The 18,960-nt window shown below is 51.9% G+C and overlaps 1 protein-coding gene across 4 annotated transcripts in view; it reads right to left on the reverse strand.

The window, feature by feature from the left end:
* Positions 1–317: 317 nt before the first annotated feature.
* KCNIP1 (potassium voltage-gated channel interacting protein 1) overlaps positions 318–18,960 on the reverse strand; it is a 234,043-nt gene continuing 215,400 nt past the window's right edge. For 2 of the 4 annotated variants that reach the window (XM_036424390.2, XM_036424392.2), the window contains exons 2-9: positions 12,280–12,312; positions 7,292–7,416; positions 6,544–6,613; positions 5,400–5,470; positions 4,440–4,547; positions 2,910–3,014; positions 1,815–1,877; positions 318–1,146 (exon numbers count right to left, since the gene is read on the reverse strand). In XM_036424390.2, the coding sequence (XP_036280283.1) occupies positions 1,099–1,146; positions 1,815–1,877; positions 2,910–3,014; positions 4,440–4,547; positions 5,400–5,470; positions 6,544–6,613; positions 7,292–7,416; positions 12,280–12,312 (623 nt within the window). In that variant the 3' untranslated portion in view covers positions 318–1,098. The remainder of the gene's footprint in view (positions 1,147–1,814; positions 1,878–2,909; positions 3,015–4,439; positions 4,548–5,399; positions 5,471–6,543; positions 6,614–7,291; positions 7,417–12,279; positions 12,313–18,960) is intronic. The other 2 variants (XM_036424391.2, XM_036424393.2) reach the window with 1 other exon arrangement.

An 18,960-nucleotide genomic window follows, 5' to 3' on the forward strand; every position in this document is an offset into this window, starting at 1 on the left:
ACTCAAGGGGCCAAAGAGCCGCCTGTGGCTCGAGAGCCGCGGTTTGCCGACCACTGGCCTAGACCTTCCTGATGCAGGTCCAGACCTTCCACAGCAGAGGGTCTTGGGAGTGGCGGGCGAGCTTGTTGGAAGGGAGGTCCTGAGAAGAGTTTCCTCTTCACGATGATGCATTTGCATGTGGCCCCAGTATTTACATCTGAACTGGATGTTTGCTTGGGACCTAGTAAGTCCTAATAATGCGGCGCCAATGAGTGGACTGGCCTCCGCTTTTCACAACTCACCTCTCCTGCCCAAAGGACTCAGGGAAGACATGACGATTAAGAGTGTAAGAAATAATTCTGTTTATTGGTTAGAAGATGGTATAAAATTACAGCAATTTGCAGGCTTTCTGGAAGGGACATGCAGTGCTGGGCTGTAGCAGGAGATGGAGTAGAGACATGGACCGCTGGGCATCGACTCCCTTCCGGGCTGTTAAGGGATGGGTCCTACCAGCACAGGTGCCAGTGAGAGAGAATTACCGGTCCTTGCCTCCAGGAACAGAAGGGATGGGCAGTTTGGGTTGTCAGACAATGCCATGCTCCCCGACTCAGTCCTGTCCTACGCAGGCCAGGGACTGGCTCTCCCACACTAGTCATGGTAGATTCACATCGTTCCGAAGCACGCTCGCTCTTCCCACCAAAGGAAGGGAAACAGGCACATTGGTGTGGGAGGCCATCAGAGGGTGGAGGGCATTCGGCTCAGGTCATCTTGCTTCCAGACACACCGAGGTCTGCTGCACTGTAAGCAGAGGGCTGGGGCGTGCAGGCAGACACGTGTGCACTACTGTCTAAGCTCAGGCAGAGGGACCTTCCCCAGGGCGGCGGTGTGAGGAGATGAGCATGCTTCCAATTTCATCTTGTCTCTCTCAGGAGGAGGGAGGAGGAAGAGCCGGCCATCAGAGACCAGGCCACGGGGCGCTGGGCTCCATAGAAAGTCTTCGGCAGAGAGTTCAGCAGGTGTTTCTGTCCCAGAGTCAGTGTGACGTCAGGAGGGCGGGTCAAGGTGTTAGGGTGGTGGTTTGGGACAATGTCTCTGAGAGCCGGATGGCTGTGTCCGTGGTTACATGACGTTTTGGAACAGCTGGAGGGACCTCATGATGTTGTCATCCTGGGGAGGGGGGAGAGGAGGGGATGGTTAGCATTCCTGAGGAGCTCCGTACCTGAGGATCCAGCCTCTGGCACGGGTTTCCTGGGTGAAAAGACCCTGATAAGTGTTAAGGCAGAAATAGAGTATCGGGGACTAGCTATAGTTATAAGAAACATTAACCACGATGGCCTCGTTCTGATTAAAGAAAGGACATTCTAATCTGGCTGGGAGTTGCACAGCCTCAGGACCTAGGAGTCAACTTTGGAATGAGATCCATTTCCATTCAGGAACTGCCCAATATCACGGAAAGATGAACAACCTTGTTGCCTAGTGGAGTCCCGCCCCAGCCTTCACTGCCCACTTCCCCACGCCTGTTATTCCTGAACTCAGGCTTAGGAATTACGTGTGATCTTCGTCCTACCCAATATCAGCACTGGCTTATGGGTGTTTGCAGAGCATATTTTTTTGTGGATGACCTGTCCTTCTCACGCTGCCTGGCTCAGCCCGCTTGGCCAAGACCAACCGTAGATCATTCCGGGGAGTGGCGATGGTTGGAATCTGACCTGCTGCCGCTGGTATCAGTGGCTCTGACTCGAGGGTCACAGTTTGTCATCCTCTCCCTCCCGCAGGTCGCCAAGCCCCGGCTTTCCTTCCCCGATTTAGGGACGTGGCCTGAGATCTCTCCTCACCTCCTGACAGGATTCGAGAAATTCATCTAACGTCACGATCCCGTCTTTATTTTTGTCCATTTTCTGAAAGACACGAGAGGAAGCGCTTTATAGAACCTGGCATTCTGCATTCCAAACGGCGCCCTTTATGGACCAATGTTGCCCCGAGAAGGAGGGTGGTTTTTCACTGGCCAGAGAACCCCACCGGGCCCAGCCTGGTGAGAGCACTTGACCCCAAGAGCATCCTCAAAATGAAAAGACACGCTCCGGACTCTCATCACTTCATCAGCGGACCTGCCTGCTGACACCCACCGTGTCTCCCGGGATGCTTCCAGCCCGGACATGAGAGCTGCTACTTCTGTCACTGTCACTGTCATTGTCATTGTGTGGCCCTTAGTCAGTCCCTAAGCCTCTGCGAGCCTGCATTTCCCATGTGCAAAGTGAGAGGATTCGACTAGCGCTGTGGTTGGCAAACTGTGGCTCACGAGCCACATGGTGCGGCTCTTTGGCCCCTTGAGCGTGGCTCTTCCACAAAATACCACGCGTGGGCGCGCACATAGAGTGCAATGGAAACTTTGTGGCCCATGCACAGAAGTCCGTTTTCGGCCCCAAAAGAAATTTAATTGTTGTGCTATTGGTATTTGGCTCTGTTGACTAATGAGTTTGCCTACCGCTGGACTAGCGGGAGCTCTGATACTCTATGGCCAGGTGCATTTTTTACTAAAATGCCTCTGGGACCTGGCCCCCTTCTACTCACGTATTAACAAGGATGAAATCTCCCGCCTCAAGACCTCACAATCCACCCACCACAGTTCCCTGGACACCAGGGCTTCCCCCTGTACCCACGGGCTTAATGACATCTTCCCTGTGGACTCGGGTCCCCCAAATCTCACGGAACTTAAAGGGTGCACTATATATACCACGTGTACTTCCCCTATTCTTCTGTAGTGTCTACTCGCCTGCTTCAGAGGTCATTCATTCCCGGGGAGCTGTCCCTTTTCATTCTTTCTGTCTCCTACAAAGTGTGGGAAACGGGTGGACACCAGCCACTGCTCCGACGGGGCGGCTGACTGGCCTCAGGTGAGCTGGAGCTCCCGCCCGGGTGCGCACACTCACCTGGAAGAAGACGTCCACGTGCTGCCTGGGGGTGTCCTCCTTGAGCACGGGATACGTGTATTTGCCCATCATGTCGTAGATGGCCTTGACGATGTCCATCATCTCCTGCACAGGGACATGGGGGCACAGTGCGCAAACCGTGAGGCCAAGCTCTTCTTAGGTGACGGTGTGGGGCTCCTTACCCCCCTTAGGGATGAGAGTGACGACAAGGACCTTCTTTAGCTGGCGAGAGGGCATTGGGATGCAGACTAGCGGGGCACCTCCTCCGTCTTTGGGAGTGGGGATCTATTTGACAGTGGGGCATCCTCTTTGCCTCCAGAAGCTCTTGGGTAGTTACCTTTTCTTGAGCGTTCCCCTCCGTGAGGGCTAATGTTGGGGTTGGGGTGGACCTGTTTCTGTACCCGTCAGCCCACACTCCATTTCCGGAAGTCCCTCTCCCCACTCTTTAATTCCTGGGTGGCTGGATTGGTACCCAGTGACCTGTCCCTGTGGCCACAAGTGACACTGACCACAGCTGGCTGCAGCCAAGGTGGACAGCTGACTGCAGCTGAGCTACTCAGGATAGAGTTCTACACAGGCTGCTTTATAAAGTGACTCTTCCAATGCAGAGTGCACCATACACACTTTCCATCTTGTCACTCTTGCGTGGTGATGTTAGCTGGCCACCTGGATTTCCATTGTATGTGCTGGCTGGAATTCAGGTAACACATTTGCTGTAGGGTATATTAGAGTTTTCACATTGTTGGGGTTGTTTACCCATTTATTTATCTTCAGCATCTGGAACACCTAGGAAGCCCTCAAATGTGTGTCGGGCAAAGACATGACCAAATGAATGAGGAATAAAACACTGGAGAGAGCCCTGCAGGGCTGAGGTGAGGATTGGCGCTCAGGAAGTGGATATTACGGAGGCTATATCCAAGCTTCAACCAAGATGCTGGGCACAGAAGGTACCCAAGTGTTTTGAGGTGGACGTGGGGAATTTCACTGACTAGATACTGCATGGACTCTGAGGCTCCAGACACGTCCAACAGTGAAGGTTCAGACCATCTCTTTAGAAATGGCTGCACCCAGTCTCACCCCCTATTATTGCAAAATAGGTAGTGGCCCATAGGATCCAGATGTGGTCTCCCCTTCACCCCAAATCTCCCTTTTTTCTTCAAGGAGGTAACTGCAGAACGATTCCAACTCTTGGCTCTCACTGTGGCTGTTAACCTGTTCAAATCCAAGTTCCCCTGGGAAGAGGAACTCTATTCTGAAACCACTTATACCCACTGAGAAGTCCATGTTGAATGTGTGTGAGCCAGTGAGGATGAATGAATCTACTGGGCCCTTTCTTAGCGCCTGGGAAAGGGGCAGCCTAGGGCAATGGGGAGGGCAAAGGTGAACTCCTTCATTTTGCCAGACACCAGCTCTGTTCCCCCAAAGCAGATCCCTCCTCACGGGGACAACCTCCTCATTTTGACTGGGCTGCTTCCTATCTCAGAGGTGCTGTCCTGTGGCCCCTGATGCCCCTGGCCTCAGCCCACTCACCTCTTTGTTGATGTAGCCATCCTTATTGATGTCATACAAATTAAAAGTCCACCTTAGCTTCTCATGGACAGTTCCTCTCAGTAGGATTGACAGAGCGGTCACAAAGTCCTGAGAAGGGGAAGAGGCGTGAGTGACAGTAACACCAAGCCGTCGGCTGGGGTGAAGCTCTGACTGTGGGTCTGACTCTGTGACTGATGTGACACAATCGTGTCTCCCATGGCCTCTGTCCCAGGAAGGATATGGCCACGCTCAGTGAAGAGCAGCGCCCTCCCCCCCTTTATTTCCCTCCCTGTCCCACTGTTGGGGGAGGAGCCCCCCTGAGGAGGAATGGAGCTCTGTGTGTGCGATACCTCCAGACACAGGTAACAGCCTCCCTGGTACTGTCTGCTCCCACCGCTGCGGTCATTGTGTGGGTGGTGGCATAGTCTAGTACTGTGGTCGGCAAACTCATAAGTCATCAGTTCAGCAATCCGAGGCTTGTGAGCCACATGTGGCTCGCAAGCCGCAGTTTGCCGACCACTGGTCTAGTGGCTAAGAGCTTGGACTCTGGGAACATCCCACTTGAGTTCCAATCCCTCCTTTGTGTGTAACCTTGCGAAAGGCATGCGACCACTCTTTGCCTTACTTCCCTCTTCTGCAACTGGCAATACACAATAGCTCCCTGCTCTAGGGTTGTCCTGAGGGTTCAGGGAACTGCCACACGTGAAGCACGTGGCACAGAGCTTGTGTGTGCTCACTGTGTGCAAGGGGGCTGCCAGGCTGTCACCATTGGTCCCTCCAGGCCCCGAGCTCCGGAGGGCGGGTGTGGCTTCTCTCTCTCTCTCCAGGAAATGCTTGCTAAATGGATGAAGGTGTTTTGTCTTCACGGAGAACATCTGGTGAGCCAACCCTTCCCCCAGCACCCCGTGAATGCAGAGGCAGAGGAGCCGGGGACCCGGGGAGTCCCCAAGACACACGCACCTCGAACTTCACGGAGCCGGTCTGGGTGGTGTCGAAGGCGTGGAAGAGGTAATGGGCGTACGTGGTGGCATCTGTGAGGCGGAGAAGGAGAGGCAGGTGAGGGAGCAGAGCCAAGAGCGGGCTGAGGGCACTTAGGGCAGCGAGAAAGAGAGGAAGGTGACGCCGGGGGGTGCAAAGGAGGCACTGTGGAGTGGCACACCCCCGGGTGTGAACCGGGACCCGCATGGCTCTCCTGGGGATCAGGTGGGAAGTCCCGTGAGAGTCGAGACAGGCCCCTGTCCCTGTACTGAGGCACCCCCAGAAAAAGACCCCCTGATTGGCTGTGTGGTTCTTTTTTAAAAAAATATATATTTTTGTTGATTTCAAAGAGGAAAGGAGAGGGATAGAGAGATAGAAACATCAATAATGAGAAAGAATCATTGATTGGCTGCCTCTTGCATGCCCCACACTGGGGATCAAGCCCGAAACCCAGGCATGTGCCCTTGGCCAGAATCACACCTGGGACCCTGCAGTCCACAGGCTGACACTCCATGCACTGAGCCACACCGGCTAGGGCCTGTGCGGTTCTTGGTGGACGAATGACAGTGACTGGATGGAGACGCTCTTCTGCGGGCGGTGCTCCCCGGCTGTGTGGTCCCGAGCGACGCGTAGCCTCCCTGGGCCGCATCGGGAGGAGCACCTGCTGCCTACGGCTGTGCTGGGCCTTAGAGGTGGCCCTGCCGCCCCCTCCCCTCCCGCAGAGGGGCCCCCTTCAGGGCTCTTTCCTGCTGACACTTTTGAGAGCTCCACATTGTGTACTGAGGGAAGCATCTTGCTCTGAGTTCTCCCTGGTGCTGAGGAGGCAGGTACCAGGGCCATGAACTTGGAGAAAGGAAGGCTGCTTCTCAGAAAGGGAGCTGGGCCCAGCCGGCGTGGCTCAGTGGTGGAGCATCGACCTATGAACCAGGAGGTCACGGTTCAATTCCTGGTCCAGGCACATGCCCGGGTTGCAGGCTTGATCCCCAGGGGAGGGCCTGCAGGAAGTAGCAGATCAATGATATTCTCTCTCATCATTGATGCTTCTATCTCTCTCTGCCTCTCTGAAATCAATAAGAGAAAAAAAGAAAAGGGAGCCAGGCAGGGCCTTTGCCAAGGTCGGACTCACCTCCGTGAGGGAAGAACTGTGCGTAGATCTGCTTGAATGTCTCTTCGTTGACCACACCGCTCGGGCACTCCTGCCAGGAGGACACAGTCAGCAGGGGTGTCTGAGGGCTGCCCCCAGAGCAGTGGGCTGGGCCAGCCTTGGGGTCTGGGGTCCCTTATGATCTCTAGATCACAAGGGCAGAGAGGGGCCGGGGGGGGGGGCAGCCCCACCTCAGGACCGAAGCCACTCTGCAAAACGATGAGAAGAATGGGGCTGGGAGGAGGAAGAGTGTGGACTCGGATGAGAAGGACCTGGGCTTGGTTCCTGGCTCAGCCCCTTCTAAGCTTTGTGACCTTGAGTCGGCCTCTGACCCTCAGTGTTCTTAGCTGTGAAATGGGCCCCACAGGATCTTCCCAACAAGACTATCATGAGGTCCAATAATGAAGTAAGCGGTAAGTGAACACGCTGGCTTTCAGGCTTCCGTGTCAGTGTCCATCAGCTTGGTTAGCAGCTGGCCTAATCCCCTTGTTTATGAGGCTCCAGCCACACAGAGTGAACGGGTTATGCTCAGGCTGGAACCCATCCCTGCCCGGAGTCCTCCTTCCTAGCCAGGCGGCCTTGCCTCCTGTCCCCTTCATAGAACCGACCTTCCTCCCTTTGTAGCCACTCCCCCGGGAGAGCTCCGGACAGGCCCCGGGGCATCTGGGAGAGCTCACTCAGCTTCAGGGGAGCCCGGCCGGGGGCGGCGGGAAGTCGGGGGGTGTCTTACGTTTTTGAAGCCTCGATACAGGACTTGCAGCTCCCTCTTGGTGAAGTTCGTCTGGGCCTCCAGCTGCTCCAGGCCCTCAGGCCGGTGGCAGACCATGGTCATCTCCAGCTCGTCCTCAATCTTATCTGGAACCAGAGGAGACAGCGTTGGGATGCTGTCTGGGGATCACCGTCAGACCAGTCAGGGCTGTCTCAAGAGTTGTGGTCTGGGACACAGGGTCGAGGGCCGGAACCACCTCACGGAGGACCTTTCTGCCTGGAGCCCTGCCAGTCCCTGCCTGTCTCGCCACCAGTCCACCCTCTCTAGGTCAGACACCAGGTGAGGAGCTCGGGGCTGGAGAGAAACACGTTCCCAGTGAGGCTGAGATTGGAGCCCGCAGGAAAACATTTCTCTTTCTTATGAAATAACTTCTTTGCATATCCAATGTGCTGCTCACTGAACATCTGAATATTCTAGACACAGGTAAGGGGGCAGATTAATCCGCACCCCCCAATCAGCAAAGGGAAAGAAGGCTATCAAAAAGGTATAGATCAGCCCTAACTGGTTTGGCTCAGTAGATAGAGCGTCAGCCTATGGACTGAAGGGTCCCAGGTTCGATTCTGGTCAAGGGCATGGACCTTGGTTGCAGGCACATTCCCAGTAGGGGGTGTGTAGGAGGCAGCTGACAGATGTTTCTCTCTCATCGATATTTCTAACTCTCTATCCCTTTCCCTTCCTCTATGTAAAAAAATAAACTATATATATATATATATATAAGCATATATTAGCCTGGCGTGGCTCAGTGTTTGAGTGTTGACCTATGAACCAGGAGGTCACGCTTCATTCCTGGTCAGGGCCAGGCCCAGGTTAATGGCTGGATTCCCAGTGTGGGGCGCGCAGGAGGCAGCCGATCGATGGTTCTCTCTCATCATTGATGTTTCTATCTCTCTCCTTCCCCCTTCCTCTACGAAATCAATTAAAAATACAATAATATATAAAAGCATGGAGTAAACTCTCACCATTTGGGACAACTAGAGAAAGGCTAGCACGATCTAGCAAAAAGTTCAAATGATAGCATGAATATAAATTTAAAAATAGGAACGTGTTTCACAGTATCGTTTTGTAATATTTCCTAGCTAGCCTGACATGGGAGGAGAACAGGACTGAAAAGGGAGCTACTTTACATAAATGAAAGCTTCTAACGCATCGGAGGGCTCTCAAAACCGCTGTTGTAAGTGGCAGCTTAACCACAATGCCATCTCATTTTGCACGAGTGATGGAAATGGTGTCTGTCAATTAAAGCGAGAACTCTGCCCGCCTCCTCCTGAAGGATCACAAAACCCAAACGGGCGGAACTTTCACCGTCTTACCATCCCCGTGGGGTGAGTAAGTGTTCTCCTCCGGGCCCTGCCTCAATGCTTTCTGTGAATTGACTCCAATCAGGAATCAATTACCATCTAACCTTTCCTGCCCACTGTTGTCAGCAGACGTTACCAAATCCATATATCGAACTGCAATGGCTGCACATCTGGGCTGGCGAGAATGGTGGCGAGGTGGGCGGGCTGCAGGGAACAGACACCGGCCCTGTCACACCCCATGGCCTCGGGGAGTGAGGAGGGTGGGGTTTCCACCCGAGAGAACCAGTGGGCGGTGCGTTACTCTGGGTCTGGGGCATCGCTCTAGTCAGCGTCTGCCTCTTTGCACCACTTTTCCTTTTGGTGCTTTGATTTCAAGAGGAGTTTGAATCTTGCACCTTCCCCCAAAGGAATGGGCGTGTGGCTGGGTCTTCAAGGTAGAGGCCGAGGAACTGGGTGACAATTCCTTGTCCTCATCTTCCTTATGGGCTGGGCAATACATATCAGCTTATCCTGCTTGGGAGCAGGACAGGTTAATCAACATAAATAAGATCCTCTGTTCAGACAACATAGCCCCAGTGGCCAATTTTCTGGTAACTCTTACAGAGCCTTTAATTGTCATTATGTCTGTAGCTAACAAGTAGCAGTTACAAACAAACACCCCCCCCCCCGAATCTAATTAAAAATGCTCATATTTTCTTTACCTCATTTTAAAATACAAATCAAATCGTTGCATTAAATTGCCTGGCATTAGATTCAATTGCAATTTTATCTAAAAATGTACAGAGAGCCCTGGCCGGTGTTGCTCAGTGGTCTGGAGTGTCCTCCTATAAGGTTTGATTCCTGGTCAGGGCGCATGCCCGGGTTGCGGGCTTGTTCCCCAGCAGGGGATGCGGGAGGCAGCCGATCGATGGATTTATCTCTACTCTCTCTCTTTCTCTCTCCATTCCCCTGTCTCTAAAAATCAATTATAGAATGCACAGATATTTAGCATTGAAAAGAGGTAAAAGTTATGTTAAAATGTAAGGAGGATACAAATGTATGTTTGGGAGAAATGGTGTGTTTTTGAAGGTGTCTAGTACACCTTTCCCCGTTTATCTTACCTAAAAGCTTAAAAGGTATTCTCACAAGATTGTCTTCTTTGTATCGAGCTCCTGACGGAATCCCTCCTGAGTCAGAGAACTCTCTTTGCAGGAGTCCTGAGAGAGTCTGATTCAGAAACTGCACTTGCTTGCCATCCCTTTTATTAAAAATGCAGTAAGTAATTATTGAAATATCAACTATGAAACCCATTAAGGTAGAACTGGCCTTTATTAACAAATGGTTAGTTGGCTGTCTGGGCAGCGGGACCCATTCCCATATGAAACGGGTTGTGTAACACCTGAATATTCGGGTAGCGGCTGCCTGCAGAACTTTTGTTTTGTTTTCCTTCCCTGCCACCCTCTCCTGGTCAGGCTGAGAGACAACAGCCTTGGGAAGGAAATCCATGTCTCTGGACTCGAGATGCTGGGGCGCAACCTGCACACGGGCATGCGAGGCTCTCGGTTTTCTTACTGTTAATTAGTAAGAACTCAAGTCTACACAGCAGTCCAGTCCGCATACACCTGCACAGAAGTCTGTGCGTGACCTGTGAATGGGAATGACTAATGTGCCTGCACTTGAGGCCCCCTTGGAGGGGGAGGCATTCCGTGTCTCACTCCAGCTCTCTCCTCCCTTTCCTCAGGCACCTCCTGACGGGTCTGCTGCAGAAGCTTGGGGAAGGGGCCTCAGAGGTGTGTGCGACCCCTCCTGCAGGCCCCTGGGGAGGCCCTGGGTGGAGGAAGGGGAAACAGCATTGCTAGGCGGGGAGCCTGCGTGATGGTTTCTTCGGAGGTTTGTTCAGAGTCTCCAAGGACAAACGTTGCTTGTTGTTATTATTTTTGTCATTAAAAACAACGATGAGCAAGTTCCCAAGTCAGACTGAGCTTGGATGGTAGAAAATTAACACAGAAACTTCATACTATGATGGCTACACAACAACGAGTTAGAAAAACCTTCTGTTTGTCGAGTGCTGTTAATTTGTACAATGTTTTCATGCCTGTAAGTCACTGAGCCCTGTGTGAGGTGGGGAGTGGGGACCATCACCCTCTCCGCGGGAATATCAGGGAGCCGGCTGTCCTAACACATGGGGAGTTCGCTAAGGAGGAGCATCTTCAAAGCGATGCGCCATCTCTCACTGGGGGTGGTGGAAATGGGATCGAACAACCAACTGCAGAGGATGCAGGAGGAGAGGCAGAAGAAGTGGGCCTTCCATTTTGGGGGTCACAGCTCTTCTGAGTGCGGGAGGAAAGCTTCGGACCCTCAGAAGAGAGAATGCACTGCCTCGGTGAGTTCCCGTATCTACCGTCCATACATAGCCCAGGTGAAGGGCTGGCACAGGGGACCTCTTCCCTGCTCTGCCATGAAATGGCTTCTCCTGAACCCCAGGTCTGCTGTCACAGACAGCTGGTGGCAGACCTGGGCCCAGCTTCCCGCCGGCCAGGCCTCTGGTACAGATCTCACTTCTACGTGCCCCTGCAGCGGCTTCTGCTGCCCGTAGCACAAAAGGCAAATGGGCTTGTGGCCAGCCTTACCGTGGGTCTGCCCCCAGCAAGCTCCGGCCTGTACCATGTCAGACCCTTAGACCATGAGGAACAGGAGGTCTTCTCCCTGGTGAGGCGCCTTCTCTGTCAGGCCTGTGACCACGGCCATGGCCATGGCCATCTCCTTCTGCCTGGACTGAAAAATAATTTCTCCATCCTGCGGCCTCCGGGCCTGACTTCGTACCCACCCATGCAGTGTTGAGGTTAGAAAATGGTGTCTCTTGGCATGAACACATCCCAAAGATGGGTCTTGTTTGGCATCTATCTATCTATCTATATCATGTGCTTTATTTTTGGGGGAAACGAATTGCCAAGATTTAAAGATGAGGGGCTTCTGGTTTTCCTTGGGAAATGGGATTATCTGAAGATTCGGTCTCAAGTTGTCACAAGGCCATCCTTTACTGGAGCTGAGCAGTGCTGTCCCCTCCAGGGCTCCCTCTGTCCCTTCTGGTTCACTTATGCCCCGCTATGCCGCCTTCCTGGGCCCGGAGGCATTTCAGAAAGCTTCCTAACTTTCCCCTACCTCTCCCCACTCCGTCTACCGAACCCGCTCTCTCCCTCACTGTTTGCTTAACACGTTCCGCTTTGTTTCACAAAGGGATTGAAGCAATTATATGAAATACATATAACACAATAAGAAGAGGTAAAGTAATAAGGGAAACAGCCTCAGAAAATGTGGATTCGATTAGGAGGTCAAGACCACAGGGACAGAGAGAACACGGAAATCCAGGTCATTTGTTCTCCGCAGTTACTACTCTGGCGCCACAAATTGGCGCTGAGCTCTTGTGTATGCTTTATTGCCCAGGAGCGGAAAACATATCCGATGCTTGGGGAGCAGGACCTCCCTTGTAACTTGTCTCTAACAGGACATTTCCCACGGTGTCCGTGCAGGTGGGGTTTGTGAATACGGGGCACAGAGAGTTGTTGAGCGAGAAGACTCAGGACAAAATCTGAATACTCGGTTACACGGCTCTTCCTTTGAAAGTAACGTGACCAAGGAGTCAAGTTAGTTTAAACTTTTTTTTTTTTTTACCTCTCTGATACTGGTAATACCACCAGGCGATGTCTAGGAAAAAGTAAGAAAACATTTTACCAAATCCATTCATCACAAAAGCAAAACACACTCTTATTTTCCAGGGAGAGTCGGCTCTGAGGGAGTCCAGGTCACCGTCCAGCTCGACCTGGGCCAAGAGGTGGTGCAGGGGAGCTGGGCTGACCTCTCCCTGACCTTTCCCCACTGAACAGGCAAGAGCGATGGGTCAGCTTGCAGTGCCCACGGCTCCCAGCAGGGGGCTCACTGAGCATGCCCGCAGCCATGCAGCCATGCAGCCAGAAGAGAGATGGGATGGCATGGGCAGAGGATGCACGGATGTGGATGGGCGTCGGAAATACCTGCGCGTTTGCTCCAAGAGTGGCTCAGAGATGCCCTCCACCATGGAGGCCCCGTCGCCCCTCTCCGCTACCTGGTGATTTGAAGCCAGTTCTTTAACCACCAACAATGAAGCAACCACTATACATACAGGGTGGGGCAAAAGTAGGTTTTCAGTTGCCCCATCCTCTAGATCAGCAAACGAAATAACTCCTTCCCCTGCTCTCATGGAGCGTACGGTCTACAGCTCCCGTCCCTTCTCAGGCTGATAAGGAACAAAGATGCAGGAAAGGGAATGGGCCCTTTAAAAACCCAATGAGCACATTAGGACATGTGAGCAGAGTGGAGGCGGGTTCCCCGAGATGCTGAGCATAAAACAAGACGAAACATCAGCCCTAGAAAATCCTCATGGCAGCGTGGAGTGGGGCCCCCGGTCCCAGAGTGAGAGATAAAAGAGCTCTATTGGCTGCCCCCCCCCATTCCCCCCCGCCCCCCCCCCCCCACGGGGAGTCTATTTGGGAACCAGCCTGGTTTTCCCAGTAGGCAATGACTTGAACTTCCTCTTGTCTTTCCGGTACCCCGAACAGGAGTGTGGAAGGCAGCGCGGTCACCGCCCTAGGTGTGTTGTAATCACCCCCACCTGCCACCCCGACTGGAGGGGCTTCGTTTCCTGCCGCCTCACCAAGCGGGGCTGTGGGTGGGCCTCCGGGGGTAAGTGGTTCTGCTCTTGTCTGCCGACCTGAATTTCCCAGGAGAGACTTATTTTGCTGGATTTAGTTGCCCCTCTCTTCTCACTCGGAATAAGTAGCGCTTGTATTTATGTATTGTTTCCTACCGCACTTTCTTTTGAGAGCAGTTTTAGGTTTACAGAGAATGGGCAGAGTTCCCACACATCCCAGCTTCACAGAGTCCCCTGTTATTAACATCTTGTTTCGGTCAGACATATTTGCTACACCTGACAAAACAAGATCAGTGGATTATTTTTACCTGAGGTCCATAGTTTACGTCAGCATTCACTCTTCCCACGGTACAGTTCTATGGGCCTTGACAAAAGTGTAATGCCCTGTGTCCTGCAGAACAGATTCACTGCCCTAAAAACGTGTCAGTAGCATTTCCATGTGGGCTGGCCTTCTCTGGCATGCCAGGGAGAGGGATGGACATCCTGTCTGATCATACGGAGTTCTCACAGACTGGTACGCACCTAGACCAGGGATTACCGACTCAGACATAGGATGTGGGCACCACCTGCCGCAGTCTGGGGAAGTAAAAGTTGGGCAGTGCTATGGAGACACTCAGGAACAGAAGGCCAAGCCTGAAGGGGCCACAGAGCAATGGGCCTGATCGCCTGGCCTGCTTCTTCCATTGGGCATTTGCTAATTATTAGCGGATGGGTCAAGGGAAACTAGGCCAAAGCCATAAGGTTGCAGAGCCAAACAGGGTTTTCTGCTGGCTCACCAAGGCAAAGGGAAAACCTCCAATACAAGAGAGCAATCTCCCAATAAAAGCCAAACCCTAACTAGGTGCTACTGGCAAGCATAAGGGCACCGGAAAGGTCAAAGTGAAAGGATGGGAAGGGATACGGGATGCAAACCAAATCCGAAAAAGCCTGTGTGGCTGCGGTAACACCGGGCATCAGAGGCTTTCGGCAAGATGCTTTGCTAGAGAGGAAGAGAGAGCTTTCGGAAGATGTAACGATTCTAAATTAGCGTGCACTAATAACGCAGCTTCAAAATACACGTAAGGGCTGACAAAACTAAAATGAGAAATGGCAAATTCACAACCATACGTGGAGATTTAAAAGCACCTCTCCAATAACTGAAAAAACAAACAAACAAAATAAATCAGGAAGGGACAGGAGCCTCATTGACACACGTAGGGCTCCATCACAGGATGTGCTATGTGTCCTTTTCACACGCACATAGAACATTTACTGAAACGGACCCTTCCTGGGTCAGAAAGCCAACCTCAACAAAGTGCAAAGCATTGCTCAGGTGCTTTCTGTCCAGAGCAGAATTAAGCAGGAAATCAAGAGCAAGAAAAGCCCTGGCTGGTGTGGCTCAGTTGGCGGAGCATCCTCCCACGCACCAGAAGGCTGAGGTGCCATTCCCAGACAGCCCACATCTCAGGGTGTGTGTTTGAATCCCGCATTGGGGTGTGCAGGAGGCAACCAATCAATGCTTCCCTCTCACATTGATGCTTCTCTCTCTCTCTCCCTCTCCCTTCTCCTCTCTCTAAAATCAATAAACGTATATTCAAAAAAAGAAAGAACAACAGGAAAACGAGGAAATTTCAGAATGTTTGGAAATCAAGCAACATGGTTTGAATTCCTAAGTTACCCCTGTATCCAAAAAGAAAGCTCATGGCGATTAGAATGTGTTTTGAACTGGATGGTAATGAAAATAGGGCCTACCGAAACGGGGATGCTACGGAAACTCTGGAAAGGAGTTTAAACTCTGGAAAAATTGGAAGGGAGTTTAAAAGGTCATGTGATTCTTGAGCTACAAATAACTTAGTGAGCGTGTGCATGCAGCTGAATATTGTGCTTCCTGATGACACCACGCTCCTAGTGTTTCCACTGGTTCCTTTTCAGTGTTGCAAAAGCCTTGTTGCTTACACTGGAGACGACATTAGTGATAGCAAGTTGGGATCTGAACTGTCACCTTTGCTCTCCCCTGGAAGATGGCTGATTGGCCCTAACTGGTTTGGTTCAGTCGATAGAGCGTCCACCTGCAGACTGAAAGGTCCCAGGTTCTATTCTGGTCAAGGGCATGTACCATGGGTTGTGGGCACATCCCCAGTAGGGGCTGTGCAGGAGGCAGCTGATGGATGTTTCTTTCTCATAGATATTTCTAACTCTCTATCCCTCTCCCTTCCTCTCTGCAAAAAAATCAATAAAGTATATATATTTTTTACAAAGATGGGTGATTGGTTTGTTCTGGAAGTGCTTAGCGCCATCTTTCTGATGCCCTAATATAAATGGGGGTGGAGACTCTTACTGGTGCCTGTGTGGAGCAGAGACGGAAAGGAGTTCCGTTTGGTCCGGAAGGGTAACCTAGAGACGGAGACTCCCACGGCCCACATAGCACAACGGCTCCTCAGCTCTGAACGTTATAGACTAACAAGCGGTCCCGGCGTGCTGACCGAGCCTTGATAAAGGTTTTCACAGTGTTCCAGACTTTATTTATTTATTTATTTATTTATTTATTTACTTGTCTTCTTGGTTCAATAAAACTCGACTCATTGTTGCTCCAAGCGTTTGCTCTCTTTGTCTTGAAACCTTCCTGCCTCTTCTAAGCAAAATTAAATTTATACATTTCTCGTTCATTCACACCTCCGTCCTCAAAATGCTCAAAAAAAAAAAAAAAAAAAAAAGTCTTACAAAAATAAATAAATAAATAAATAAATCTGTGAGTACTGCTACTCCCTTCAGTTGGGGGGTTTTCAAGGTCAAATGACTTGAAAATTTTCATACACAGTGAATTTCAGTCCTTTGTTCTCCCCACGTGAGGGTATGTGGGAAGGGATGTTGGATGCACCTTGCCACTTCTTGGGAGGGTAGTGACGGAAATATAATTAAATTATTAAAAGCCCCCAAAGTCACTATCCAGATTGTGACAGCAATCACAGTTCAGCTGGCTGTGCCACAGAGTAACAGTCACAGGTTTTCACGAAGACTGAGAGCACAGAGACACTTCTGGTGAAGAAGTGAGGCATGCAAACGCCAGGGCCGGCAGAGAGAAGGAGGAGGAGGAGGAGGAGGAAGGCCACTACATGAGGGACCCTCACCTCCAACGCAACCCTTTAGTCCAGCGAAGAGCCTGGCTAGACTGCAAAACAGAAATGTCAGGTTCGCGGTAGCATCTCCCACGGGCAGAAATCTCTAGGCCACGTTTCAGGGGATGGGGCTCTTTGTCTGGATGACACTTCTGAGGATTTCCTGAGGCAGCTCTGGCAGGGGCCCCAGCTCCAGGCAATTAGTCAAACGAGGCCCAGATCCTGCCACCACAGCATCCAGGCCGCACTGGGGACACCTCCTGCCGTTTCTCCTTTGGTCTCAGCTGGACACGGCCCTGAAGTTCCAGCACACGCCAGTTAATGAGCACGGTCGCTGAGCTGGGGACAGAGGGCATGTGGGTCTGGGATTCAGTACTAATGTACCCTTGGATTGAGTGCCTATGTGGGAGAGTGCAGAGAGCACGGTGATAATTTCACAATCGATCTAATCATCTCACTGTCCCTAGGAGAGAGATGGCTATTAGACTAATCGTGCCCTCCTCCAATCTAAATGAGGTATGTCAAGTGCTCTAGGCACATAGTAGGTACTCCAAAACAATGTTAGGACACACACTATGACTATGATTTTCAAGGGTCATTCTCCACAGTAGAATCCAATATTCACATCTGTTATCTAGCTTTTAGGTCAAGATTATGCCTTTTTTGATGGACCAACGTAATGAGATGTGCCTCTCTTTACTACAGGAAGGTTTTCTCATTCTGGGGTTCACTCTGTCAGAGTCACCCAGTTGCCAGTTCAGCTGGACACGAAGTGACTTACGTGAGCATTGTCAGTCTCTATCGACTGCAACGGACACGAGCAAACACAAGACCCTGGATGACAGGGCACCGAGCACCTCGGTCTGCAGGTGCCGTGGAACAGCTCAGAGCACTGTGGGTGGGGGAACACCAGAAATACCAGATCACGTGGGCGTGACCACGTGCTGTCACCACGAACGGTCCTTGAGAAAATGTCCTGCCTCTTGTTCCCAAGTTACTGCATGGCTCCGGTCCCAAGTTATTTGCAGCTAAAGTATGACATTATTTAGTGTCCTTAATAACCCGGCAGCCAGCGTGTGGATGGCTTCGGTCCCTTTCTCAGCTGGAGAAGGAAGCGGAACATCACCCCCAACCGGCGCCCAGCCGTCCAGCGCCAGGCCTGCAGCCGGTCGGCAGGAGAGCGGGTGTCTCGGAAGCAGGGAGAGGATGGCGAGGTGTCATCTCCCGGACCGCCCCGCAGCCTCTTAACTGTGCGCTGAATAAATGAAGCCGGGGCAGACACACCTTGAATTATTAATGAAGTTATTCAGCCCTGATTGCTTCCTTCTTTTGGGGAAAGGTTACTCCCTCCAATGCCTCTGATGAGGCTACACAATACATCACAATTGGGCCTATTTTATGTGCGGCTTTATGGTGATAATAGTTCTGTCTCATTTAGAAGCAAATCAGACATTATGAACTTCGTGATTTATTAATGGATTGATTTCTATAAATGTCAGCGCCGCTCACAGCCAGTCAGAGAGCCCGGGAGCAATCAGGGAAGGGCCAATAAAAATGGAAAATGAAACCATCATTAAAAAGAAAAAAAAAGGGGGGGGGGGCGAATACTGCCTACTTAAAAGGCCTGCCGCCTCTTGGAATTGTTTCAAGGCCCAGATCATTACACAAAGGCATGCTCCACCCCTGAGGAGGCTCTGTCTGTGGCTGTCCGCTCTCTTTGGTCGGAAATAAACAAGAGGTGGGAGCGGGACCGGAGGAAGCCTGGGGCCCCAGCCCAGACACCCCACTCTGGAGCAAGCAGGAGGACCAGGGTGCCCCTCCATCCATTTGCCCCTCTACAAACCACCACCTCCCCGCTGAGCCATCTTCAGGATGCAGGCCCGGACTCCCCAGCAGACACTGAAGGGGCCCCTCTGGGACCCAGGTTACCTTTCTCACACAGTCCCCACAGCTGCCTACGGCGGGTTTTCTGTGCAGCCACGGCCTGCTGGTGTCTGGACCCCTGTCTCTGCCAGAGCGTGGGATCCGCTGACTCCAACCCCAGCCGCTCTCTAAATCTGGCTTCGGAGCCATCTCCACTGGCAGCTCTCTTCCTGTCCAAACTCCAGAAGCGCTTACCATCTTCAATAATCACCGGCAGATACCCCATCTGTCTTTGGGGGTTGGGCCTTTCATTTACCGGAGTGGGGTGGTGGGGTGGGGTGGGTAGGGTGAGGAGACGGTGCCTTGTTCCTGTTGGTTGGTTTTTATTTTTGATATGTCGTGCCCTCCCCACCACGTGATGTTCAGTGTCCACTTTGCACTTAGTAGGTGCTTAGTAAGTGCTCACTGTTTGCTAAGAGTGTGCACAGCTATGAGGAGCTAATTAGGAAGTACATGAAGAGCCTCTAGAACACATGTGTCAAACACAAGGCCCGCGGGCCAAATCCGTCCCGCCAGGCCTTGCAATGTGGCCCGCACCGCGCTGTCATCACTGCACTCCGCTGCGTTTCCATCACAATGACAGTTTATGACTGTTCAGTAAACCATTCGGCCCACGATTTAGGCTGGATTTTAGATTTTGGCCCCTTC

This window comes from Pipistrellus kuhlii, unplaced genomic scaffold (genome assembly GCF_014108245.1).
Source record: "Pipistrellus kuhlii isolate mPipKuh1 unplaced genomic scaffold, mPipKuh1.p scaffold_m20_p_8, whole genome shotgun sequence".
NCBI classification, from domain to species: domain Eukaryota; kingdom Metazoa; phylum Chordata; class Mammalia; order Chiroptera; family Vespertilionidae; genus Pipistrellus; species Pipistrellus kuhlii.